The sequence below is a fragment of the Alosa sapidissima genome, chromosome 2 (genome assembly GCF_018492685.1).
Source record: "Alosa sapidissima isolate fAloSap1 chromosome 2, fAloSap1.pri, whole genome shotgun sequence".
Taxonomy (NCBI): domain Eukaryota; kingdom Metazoa; phylum Chordata; class Actinopteri; order Clupeiformes; family Clupeidae; genus Alosa; species Alosa sapidissima.
The window spans coordinates 35,705,495-35,717,487 of NC_055958.1; the positions used below are offsets into that span (position 1 = coordinate 35,705,495).

Here is an 11,993-nt window from a genome sequence, read left to right on the forward strand (position 1 = left end):
GAATCGCGTAGATCAGGGCTACCACTTAGAAATATTAAGAAATTATAAGGACTTGTTATGAACTTTTTTTTATTGCATTAACATTGCATGAACATTTTTTATTGCAGTCGCTGTTTTCACAGCCTCTTTTATTATGGTCATAACATGAGCCATTTTGACTATGGAAAATTCCAGATTCTCATGATTTATGACTAGGCTAAGTCATTTTGGGTCAAGCTCTAAGGCCTAATTCTAATCCTATTTAACTTTAGGCCTAATAGGTGTAGAGAACAATCTAGAATTTTCCAGATGGAATCTCCCCCTATGAAAGTCTTTGTAATTTTCCTAGATTAAAGCAAAACCATTCTGGAATATTGCATAACACAGTAGCCCGCAAGACAATGCAAAATATCATGAGTGGTCCAATATTCTCTCATAAATTCTATTTCCAATTTTGTTTGTTTGTTTGTGTGTGTGTGTGTGTGTGTGTGTGTGTGTGTGTGTGTGTGTGGTGTGTGTGTGTGCAAATGAATTTCAGCCTATATGAAGCCATACAATGAAAAGGCATGCATGCAGAAGGCTTGCTGAGACTTGTATATGCAGTGAAGGGTTCATAATGGTTCAGATGGTGATGTCACTGGCATATGTTATACCACCCAAACTTGCACGGTGCAAGTGCTTTTGAAACTCAAGGTAGCAGGTGCCTGTGTGTGGTCCATATGGAGATTCTGCATCAGCTGTGTCCGATGATGAAAAGGGACAAGACAATTTGATGCCGTCTAATGTGATTATTATGTAGGCCTATGTATGAAATATCCATTCATGCAGAGAGAGAGAGAGAGAGAGAGAGAGAGAGAGAGAGAGAGAGAGACATTGTATGAAATGTTCTGATTTTTAATTGTAATGCATTCCATAGTGTTAATATACTGTGGATTAAATGTAAATAATTTTCAACAACCATACAAGATCTATGGCCTGATTTACTTTAAGCCTACTGTACCTCTGAAGAACCGAACACTACATAGACACCATACAGAAAACCTCCGGTGCAGGTCTACTTTGTGCATAATCCCCTGCTGGCAAACCAACCCGTAGGCTACTAATCCTAAAGTCTACTAGAAAGACATTCATTCACAAGTAAGTGTATTTGGAATTATGCCATGTGTTAGCCTGCACTATACATTTTGTAATGCAATTGTTTTACACCAGTTGGAACAGGAGTCCCTGTATTTTTATGCCCCACACCACACCATCATCGAGTTGTTGTCCCTGTCAGTCACAAACCCCCTGTGAGACTAGGTTATGCAAAACTTATCACATTGATCTGGTCTCTAAAACATTGGTCTATTATCATTTTGCTCAGAAAGTTGAGGTATTTAGTCTGTTCCCAGTTAATTAAAAAATAAATTGAGGTGCCCATGGACATCACATTAAGAGACTGCATAGATTCTGCCAGGTAGGCTAGGCTACTGTATATGCTCTAGTGCACAATATCCAGTTGATTGTCATATTATACATCTTATTGTAGCGACCGGCTGTCAATCAGGGAGTGCCCGTGCTATGCATAACCCCGGGCACGCTCATGGTTGGCAGCCTGGCGAGAGGGGGGCGGGACCCCCAGGGAATATACGGTTCGAGGAAGTTCTGCCTCTTTGAGTTTTGGGCCGGACACGGGCCGCTGTGTGTTATATGCTGCATTGTGTGCTTCGGTGACAATAAACCAGTTCATGAAACTCTGGCTCTTGGTGAAACGCTACATTATTATTTGTATAAGGGTGTTTGACCATCTACTTATCAAAGTAAAAGTAAAACCATTAATTAAACAATTATACCATTTCACCTTCAGTATAGAGGAAATTCCAGCTATGCTAAGAAAATATATGGTCTGAATTATGTAGCCTTGCTGTATTGTAGCTTAATCACGCATTTTTCACTTCAGACCCGTTTGCGTAGGCCCATACCAAACTGGACACAGCTGAGTGGAGACAGAGCCATTCTCTGGTGGAGATAGATGATAAAGGCAGGCCTACAAGTCCCATAATACATGGGGCGGCGGATGGACGTATATCTAGTGCGACTTTGGCGCATGCGTGTTCGTTTTGACCTCGCTTCTTCAGTCACAGGAGAAAATGGCAGGCATAGGCTTGGGTCTGCAGGTATGACATTCGGAAAACCTTTACAATTTCTTGTGCTTTCTAATGAACGTTTAATTTGAAATAATTACAAATATGAGAGAGCATCGTATATTAAAGAGCATTGTAAGTTTAAGTCCATGTAGTGTTTTTTTTTAAGTGATGTTCGACGTGAGGTTCAATGCTGTGCTGTAGCTAACATTAGCAAACTTGGCTAGCAGCTAACGCTAAATGAAATGGTCGGTTGCTAACGTCAGTTATATTATTCTTGCCAGCCGTTGCTTCAGGGGAGTTCTACCGTAAAAATTGTTATGCACATTGTGATATCATACTACATTTGTGTTTCTCCAATAGCGTTGCGTGTATTTATGCAGGAAACGGGCATGGTACTCAATGTCCATACTGTTATTCAGTGCGAGATAGCTAACGCTAACGTTAGCCTGCTATGCATGAGCAGTAATGTTAGCTATTTCGCTACCTAGATTCCTTGAAGGTTATCGTGAAAACTCTATTGTGTGTCATTGAAAAACTCTAAAACTGATTAAATGTATTGCCGTTTTTGAACAGGTCTACTGTCTTATCACTACATGTTCAGTAACGTAATAAAGTTTGTCTGGTGATGTCAGCCGATAATGTATGTAACACTTGACTAACCTAATATGTAACTCTGCAGGTGCGTCAATTCAGCACGTCGGTCGTCCGATCAAAACTTATCAAGGTAATTGTGACTAGGTGTTTTTTTAATAGCTTGCATCTGTTGGGATTATCCTCGCAGTTCACGTTATTCTTCCAGACATGGTAGAGTATGGCTAGTGTGTAGTAGGACTAGGACACTTACTGATCTGCTTGTTTGACTTATGAAGTCCATTTTCTCTCTCTCTTTTTAGGCCCCAATCCAGGTGTATGGAGTGGAAGGTCGCTATGCCACAGCTCTGTTCTCTGCAGCCAGTAAGCAAAAGAAACTGGATCAGGTGGAGCAGGAATTGGTGCACGTGGCTGTGAGTGATTTTTATTTGAATGCCTCTCTTGCCCCTCTACTGTCTCCTTCATGGCTCTTGAAGGTCCTTCACACTCCTTGACTGTCCTTTATATTACAAATCTCCACCATCTCTTATGGTGTAAGTGTATGTCCCGATACCTTTAATGTGTGTTCATGAAGTTAAAGGAGAAGCACCGATTAGAAACAGCCTAGGGTCTGTTATTGGATGTACATTTCCGTTGGACCATTAAACAAGACAATCTTCAGCAAGATGTCATATTCTGGTCTAACCAAAACTGCTCAGGTTGATGAAAGGGTACACCACCATTGAAAAAACACATCCTAGTTTTAGAATGGATTTTCCCTTTTACTCTTCTATACCCAATTGTTCATGGATGTAGTTATTGAATGGCAACTACTGCGTAGTCTCATCTTTTTTCAGCAGTTGTATATAGGCAAGTTTATTTATAGCGCATTTCATACACAAGTGTCAGTCAATGTACTTTACATAAATTAAAGCAAATAAAAGCATAAAAGGGCAATAGTTTAAAAATAGCTTAAAAGGTAAAGTGCATGCAATAGAATAAAGGCATAAGGTAAAATCTATAACTCAGTAATCCTTAGTCAGACACCCAGTGAACAGCAGCACTCTTAAAAAATGGAGATTCTTGAAAGTAGCCCTCGATTGTGTGCACACAAGTGTCACGACCCTGAATGATGGAGAGAAAAGATCATCTTGAACAAAGTGGTTCAAAAGTAGGTCAAGTTAACTGACAATTGCGATGGAGCTATAATGGCAATTTTAAAATCATATGGAGATTAGTGAGGGCAAGCCCAGGAAGACCGTCTTAAAAATGCAGTCATGGCTCTAACGGCTTAATTATGCAGCTCTATGGACTGTCATTGCATCGCAGAAGTTTTGCCTTCCGAGGGGAAGCCACTATCATTTCAGCGGTATGTGATGAACTAAAGGAAAACTCACTCACACCCCTTGGATCAGATGGGCAAAGCTGATCAAACATCAGCGGTTTTTGACATGTCAGCATCTGTCGGTGTTTGTTTCAAGACTGTACAGTTAGACATATATAGTTAACGTGTATGGTTAATGCAGTTATTGAATGTTATTTAGGCTGTGGTTCTTTTCTTTCATAATTAGACTGATATTTCTGCTATCTTCTGCACTTTTATGGCATTATATAAAAGTCTGATATTTCTGCCATCTTCTGCACTGTTATGGCATTATATAAAAGTCTGATATTTCTGCCATCTTCTGCACTGTTATGGCATTATATAAAAGTCGGATATTCATTGCCATATTACTGTATTATAAGTTCTTTTTTAATTGCAAATGCATTCCAAAAGATCTCGAGATTCAATTTAAATAATTTATTTAACGTGGCATCACCAATATTTTCAACAATGAATATATATATATATATATATATATATATATATATATATATATATATATATATATATATATATATATTAGAAACAATTCTATATAAGATTTGGTCCACAAAAAGCTACTTTATAAATTAATTTATTTATTTCAAAAATTGGTCCTGAAAAGGGTGATTGTCTTATCTTCTGGTCGTCTTTTAATCAGCCAATACGGTACTTTTGTTTGTTATCCTCACATGCACTTACAGTTATCTTCTACATTCCGTCAAGTCATGTTTTCTCATCGTCTCTCTTGCCACCCACAGAGCATAATTAAGGACCCCAAGATGTCCAGCATCGTGTTCAACCCCCATGTCAAGCGCAGTATTAAGCAGAAGGCCTTTGGAGACGCCCTCACCAAGGCAAATGCCTCGGCAATCACAATCAACCTCATCAGTGAGTTTTTGACACTTTCTTCCATGTCCTTCAGGAACAACTGTCTTAACAAGATGATTATTGTTGTTCAGTGTCCAAAATCAGAGGATTGGCTGAACAGAAATATAATATTTTTAGATTACGATTACAGTTTGGTGTTTGTCAGATCTCCTTTAAGTAGTGCTTGATGTTTTCATATGTTATGTGGTAGCTCTGATTGATAAAGGCCACAGTGTAAGTGTGAACTCGGTATGTTGTTTCCATGGTGACTATCTCCAGATGTTATGGCTGATAATGGCCGCCTGCCCCTCACCCCTGACGTCATCAGTGCATTTGGCAAGATGATGAGCGCCCACCGCGGCGAAGTCACCTGCTCAGTCACCACTGCACAGGTATGTCATCTGTCACACATTTCTCAAAAAAAACCCACCTGTATATGTGTGTCTGTACCTATGTTTTGAATAACGAAAAACACACACACATGGTCCAAACAATACATACATCGGTCATCTATTATTCCGTATCAAATAGGAGTGTCCCATTTGTAGTTGTGCAAATGTCATGACTATTCGGGTTCAAATACAGTTTGAGAACCATTGCTCAAGCTATGTGATTCTTTATGTTTTATTTATTTGCTTATTTATTTGTGTTTGTTTGTTTGAACTGTTAGCCATTGGATGAAGCCAACTTGGCTGACCTGAAAGTTGCTCTGAATGGCTTTTTGGCAAAGGGAGAGACCATCAAGCTGGAGACCAAGGTATGTCTGCTACCTCCTTGCCTCACCCATAGAACTTTCTGGAACATTTTATCCATCTATATTTTTTAGAAAACTTGATCTTTTGTTTTTACGATAGAATAACTCTGGAATGTAAAAAAAAACTTGTTGTAATTGAAAATGAGGGAAACCTCAATGCCCTACAACTATAAACAAAGGTCAATCAAAAATCACTGCAGAGGGAAATGTACCTGCTTATTTGTCCCTGTTCAGCAGTCATATAGATTATTTAGAGCAATGTAAGGTTTTGTTTCTATCACATTTTACTCGCATGAGCTTGCACAAAAATGATTATACCCTCCGTTGAAAGTATTAGTTTCTCTTGGTTGGGACCTTTTTTACTTAGAAGTCAACCTTTAGAAATATAAGGTTATGTTTCTATTGGAGCAGGTTGGTGTCTTTTGAAATAAATAAGGGGTGTATTAGGTTCTGTATTAGACTTTAATATGCTCCACATTCTATCTGAATCTATATCGGTGCTTGGATTTGTCCATCTTGTTCGGAAATTATACTTGTCTATCAAGCATGGCACAAGCAACCAAGGGGAAAAAGTAGCGGAGGGACAAAGATTTTGTTTGATTACAACACTAGTTCTGTCAGAGGGATGTGATGAAAACATTTGACTAATTTTCTAATTGTCTAATTTTGATAATTGTCTAATTGTCTAATTTTCCCCTTGTTTTCTCAGTCTGACCCATCTATCCTTGGTGGCATGATTGTCAGCATTGGCGACAAATACGTGGACATGTCTACCAAGACCAAGGTTCAGAAGCTCACCAAGCTGATCAGGGAAACATAAGTCCTGTGGACTCATCTGACCAGACCTGACTAATCAATCCCAGAGTAGCGGAGAGGTGGCGTCCAACTGTCTCAAACCGCCTCCCAGTCTATTAAAGTTAACATGTCCTGTTGTTCATAATAAATATTCCGTAGCACACAGCTCTCGGGTTTTCTCTTTTATTAATGTTGGGGGGCATTGGTGTGTTCATTTGAGTTGATGGATGTGAAATACAGGTCCCAGGTCTAATATGTATTGGGACACCTACCATTGCACCCACAGGAACTTCAATAAACATCCCATTCTAAATCCATAGGTGTTAATATTGAGTACCTCCCTTTTACAGCTGGTTCCTGTGGATGTGTAATGGTAGGCGTCCCAATAGTTTGTCTATATCGTGTATTTTGGATACATAGAGCTTGACTTATACAGCTTACCAGAAAACCCATGATGTTTCCCCCTCGGATTGGATCAAGGCCACTGTGCGGTAATATGTCATTTTTACATTTAACAATTGTTCAATTTTAACTGAATGTAACAAGTCATTGCATAGATGCAGTTACCCCTGGAAAACCACAGATGGTTAGTCCATCTATGATTTTAGCTGTGCATACAAATGTTGTTTAGGCAGAATGCATTGATGTACATTGATTAAACTTGATGCTGGAAGTTTGCAACTACCCATACAGTCAACGATACCAAGACCTATGGTGAATGAAAGGAATCCTGGAATCACAACTGGTGTTACTAGATATCTGTTGATCTCTCTAGTGCTTCAGGCAACTAGAGTTTCAGGATGCATCCATGGTTCAGTGAATCCATGTCCTGTTGAGGCCAATCTTATCTGTGTTCATCAGAAATGTAAACAGAGACCTGGCAGGCGTGTGGTTTGTGAGAAGTTACTGTTTACACATTTGAACCCATGCAAACTACATATATTAAAATATAAGTAATTTTACACCTCAAGGTGGACATAACAATATCAACATGATCTAGACAACCACATCAATTAGTTAGGCCTTTTAAATTGAATATGTAATCCAACAAATCTTACAAATTACAGAACATTTGACCATTTAGTCAGGCCATTTTCCATGAGCCAGCAGGCAGTTTTTGGGGGCACTCACTCAATCCAGCTGTCGTCAATTTCAGACTGCAACGCTGACGTCATCTTTACAACAGAAGACTTTGACAAGATTTGGGAAAGATTCTTGAAATATAGTATTTTGATTAAAGTTTGGATGGGGGGCATTTCCTAAATCTTGACAAAGTTTTCCGATGTATGGATAGCATTAGCCATTTAATCTAGCTCATGAGAAAGGGCAAGTAATTTTCAGTGAACAAATACAACCTGTCAAGGTGTCCTACACCAGTTTTACTTAGACAAGGTTGTCCAGTTAACATACCTGACCGACCCTCCTCCTTGACCAGTGCACACATGCAGTCCCATCCAGTTGCATACTAAAAACAGAGAGGCTTGTCCCCTAGCATCAAAGGACTAGATAGTATTTTAGGGCCATAATACATTACATTTAGCAGACACTTCTTGACCAAAGTGACTTACATATGTCAGCTATATTACAAGGGATCACATTGTCCCGGGAGCAACTTGGGGTTAAGTGCCTTGCTCAAGGGCACAACGGTGGAAGCCGGGAATTGAACCGACAACTTTCAGGCTACTGCACACTAGCCCAGCTCCTTAACCACTACACTACCACCGTAATGGCCTCCTTACACCAAAACAACTTTGACAAGATTTGGGAAAGATTCTTTTAAAGATTCTAGCCTTTTGAGTAAAGCTTGAATGGGTGACATTAGTTAAAAGACTCCAATCTTTCAAGAATCTTTCACAAATCTTGGTGTAAGGAGACCATAAGTGGTCACACTGACCCCAGACCAGTGACTGACATCCTAAGCACAAGGTGGACACTAGAGGGCACCCTTTCTCTTAAATCAGTCTGTTATGTGAGATTGCAGTGGCTAGCTCTATTAGCCCATTTCACAAGATGGGGCTGCTGTGTAAATCAACTTCCTGTGGAACAGCACTGTCCCATAGACAGCAAAAGAAAAGTCCACAGGAAAGACAAAAGCAGGAAGACGTTTTACCCTGCCAATTAAGGCATCATTAACATCAACGAGGCTGGACACCTGGACACTGAAATTGGTCGGTCCATTAAGGTGGTCCATTAAGGTAAATTAAGGTAGGTCCAGTTAATATTAAATCATAACCACACATTTTCAAACAACTATTTAGTAACATGAATATGTACAATATTACATGCTGTCATTACACACATCAATTGCTTGGTTAGGGTTTAAACATAAACATTGAGTGGCACACAACATTTTCACAAAGTCTGTCTACATTACCGTGAGACGAGGTCTTGAAGACAAAGACTATAGAAAAGAGCCATATCTGCCAATGTATTAATGTAAACACGAAGTTGATCTGCCAGTATAAGTAAATCTAAAATGGAGTCGTGCATAAAGTGCATTTAGGAGAGGCTTTTATCCAAAGTGACCGACATCACTAGAATAACAAGAAGCAATTGCTGACGTTCAAATAAAAGTAGGCCTATCCATTCATAGTAAAACAGCCAAGTATACACACTGAGCACTTTATTAGAAACACCTGTACACCTTATTACACATGAAATTATCTAATCAGCCATCATGTGGCAGCAGTCAGTGCAGCCGTGGCCTACTGGTTAGCGCTTAGACTTGTAACCGGAGGGTTGCCGGTTCGAACCCCGACCAGAGCGGCTGAAGGCACCTATACTGCTCCCTGAGCGCCGCTGTAGCTTAGTGTGTGCTTCACCTCACTGTGTGCTGAGTGTGATTCACGGATTGGGATAAATGCAGAGACCAAAATTGAAGGATTACTGTGAAGGATTGTGCTGTGCTGTGCAACATCAACAGAGGTCCTGTGTAGAAACAGGCCTAGCCTGGGAATACCCATACAAACTTTCGGCAAATTTGGGATTTGCTCCGCAGGTCCATCTGGCCAAGAGGCCATAGAAGCCCATTTCCAAAATTCCTAAAACACGGGCACACAATCGCAAGTCCGGCATGGACGTGTATTTCTTTGGAATTGAGTGAAGAACTGCATTTCTTTGTTTACAAGATTGCTACACTTTTGAAGCGATTTGGTATGAGTGTACCAATTTAAATTCATATTTGTATATGCAGATACAATATCCACATAGGCCTACTTGTAGGGGAATTGGGTGTAATGACCAAACACTACCCCTGGATAGGTAAAATGCAGAGGACACATTTTATACAGCTATTTCCTATGGGACAAATTAATATAAATTATTACCTACTGCATTGACTGATTTCCATGAACAAATGTTTTGTTCCATTGCTCCATGTTGTTACTACTTTAAAAGTTGATCTAGTAGTCCATCTAGTGGTGTAACATAACCAGTGGTGGACAAAGTACACAAATCCTGTACTTCAGTGAAAGTAGAGATACACATGGTCAAATGTTACTCCAGTAAAAGTCCTCCTTTTACATTTCCACTTGAGTGGAAGTACAAAAGTACTTGCCTTTAAAATGTACTTAAGTATCAAAAGTAAAAAGTCCTGAAATGTATTATTACTAATACAGTTGCATTTACTATTGTTGAAATGATTCGGCACATACATAGGCATTCATTGAGCCTTTCTCCTCCATTCAAGGACAAAATCAGCTAATAATTGTAGAAAGAACTAAAAACAAACTAATGTGATATCGTATCTTAGATACTTCAAAGTAACCACATTTTTTTTGTTGAATGCTTTACACTTTCGGACTAAATCAAGATGTTCCCTTTTGTGTTTGATAGTGTCAGATTGTCTATCATTTGCTCGATGGCGTCAAGAGGCTAGTTATGGTAACATCAATATTGTGAAAAGGGGTCAACAAGGTACAGTAAATAGTGGATATAACAATAACATAGGTTAGGCAACACTATTTTACAGTCTTTTTTCCAAAAGGAACTTCAGCTGTACTTCAGCTGTCACAAAATGTAGTGGAGTGAAAAGTAAGATATTTGGCCTCGAAATGGAGTTACTGGAGTAAAAGTAAAAAGTTTAACAAAATGGAAATACTCAAGTAAAGTACAGATACATGAAAAAGCGACTTAAGTACAGTAATTGAGTAAATGTACTCAAGTAATGTCCACCACTGAACATAACATGTCCACATAACTGCTTTTGAAGTATTTCCATAATAACATTGGCTATACTTGACATACTGCAAACAGAGCAACCATCATTTGAATTGTTGAAATGCTTCAAAAATAATTGTCATAGCGGTGATGCTGGTGACTTAAGTGGGCCATTTTGTACAATCAGCAAGCATCAGTTTGTTTGTTTTGCAAAATTAATCAGAATTGTTTCCCAGATTCAGTGCCATTCCCATCTCAGGGTGAAATGTGGGACATTGGGGCTCTGGGTTTGTAGAACATATCTAACAGAAAAGGACATCAACATAGAGTTTCCAGAGTTCTGCCCTCAAGTCTGTGCACACTTGTTCCAACTGTGCTGTTTACAATTCAATTTCCTAAACACATTTTCAACTTTAGACCATCTCCCGTTATGTAGCCGCCATGTTTTCATTATATTTATTTTATTATAGAGGGTCAGGTTTGATCACCACAACAGAAAACTTCGACAATGTCTCCACTTTGCAGTTTCAAGGCACTACCTTCCAAAATGCACACCCATTAACTGTAAACTCAACAATCAGTCCTAAAGACTGGGCAACAGGTGAGTCCTTGTCAACAACAGAAATTGAAGGCAGTGTCACAGAGAGGAAGAGGAAGAAGAAACACTTTGCAGAAAGTTTTTTTTTTTATGAAAGTGAAAACTGAGTCAAAGGCTGATAATTAGTGTAGCCTATGGTTTTGGTTTGGTTTGGTTTGGGGTTATGGTATTATATGGGGTAATGGGGTTTTAGTGACATGTTTAGGTCTATTGTAAAAAAAAAAAAAGTATGATATCAAAGATGTTGTGTGCATGCAGTTGAAGAAAAACAGTAGTGTACTTCACCATGTGCGAAAAAGTCCTCAATATAGGCCTACAGTATTCTTGTATTCTAAATTATCCACTAATCCTACCTACAATATTTCTGGGGTCAAATTCAAGCATCCATCCTAGGAAAACCATTTGGTCTGATCGTGCCTCCTGGGAATATCAGGGACCGCCCCCGTCGTTACGTTTTTCTAGCCTACTCTATACTAGCCTAGAAATCTAGACGCACCCTAGCGGCGGCAAATTAATTTGCTCAGCCTGTATGTCTAGTATCAAACCATAGGGATTTCTATTGGCTGACGCTGTGGACGTCATCCAATCACAGCGCTCTATTTTGTTAGAGTCTTAAGGCGGGCTTAACAGAAAGACGACAGTCCTGCGACGGTAGCAACAAGGAAGGTGGCTATGGCGAACGAAGAGCGGTTGTTTGAATCGGCGTTGGCGTCAACTTTGGAGGAGTTGGACTTGTGCTTTTCTTTGAAAGTTGAGCAACACAATGCACTTAAGTCATTC

General features: G+C 39.4%; 1 protein-coding gene across 1 annotated transcript; it reads left to right on the forward strand.

The window, feature by feature from the left end:
* Positions 1-2,020: 2,020 nt before the first annotated feature.
* Positions 2,021-6,622, forward strand: atp5po (ATP synthase peripheral stalk subunit OSCP). The gene is made up of 7 exons (XM_042072626.1): positions 2,021-2,135; positions 2,785-2,829; positions 2,999-3,109; positions 4,800-4,929; positions 5,188-5,300; positions 5,579-5,665; positions 6,372-6,622. Exons 1-7 carry the CDS (start codon positions 2,109-2,111, stop codon positions 6,480-6,482), a joined length of 624 nt encoding a protein of 207 aa, XP_041928560.1. The 5' UTR covers positions 2,021-2,108; the 3' UTR covers positions 6,483-6,622.
* Positions 6,623-11,993: the final 5,371 nt, after the last annotated feature.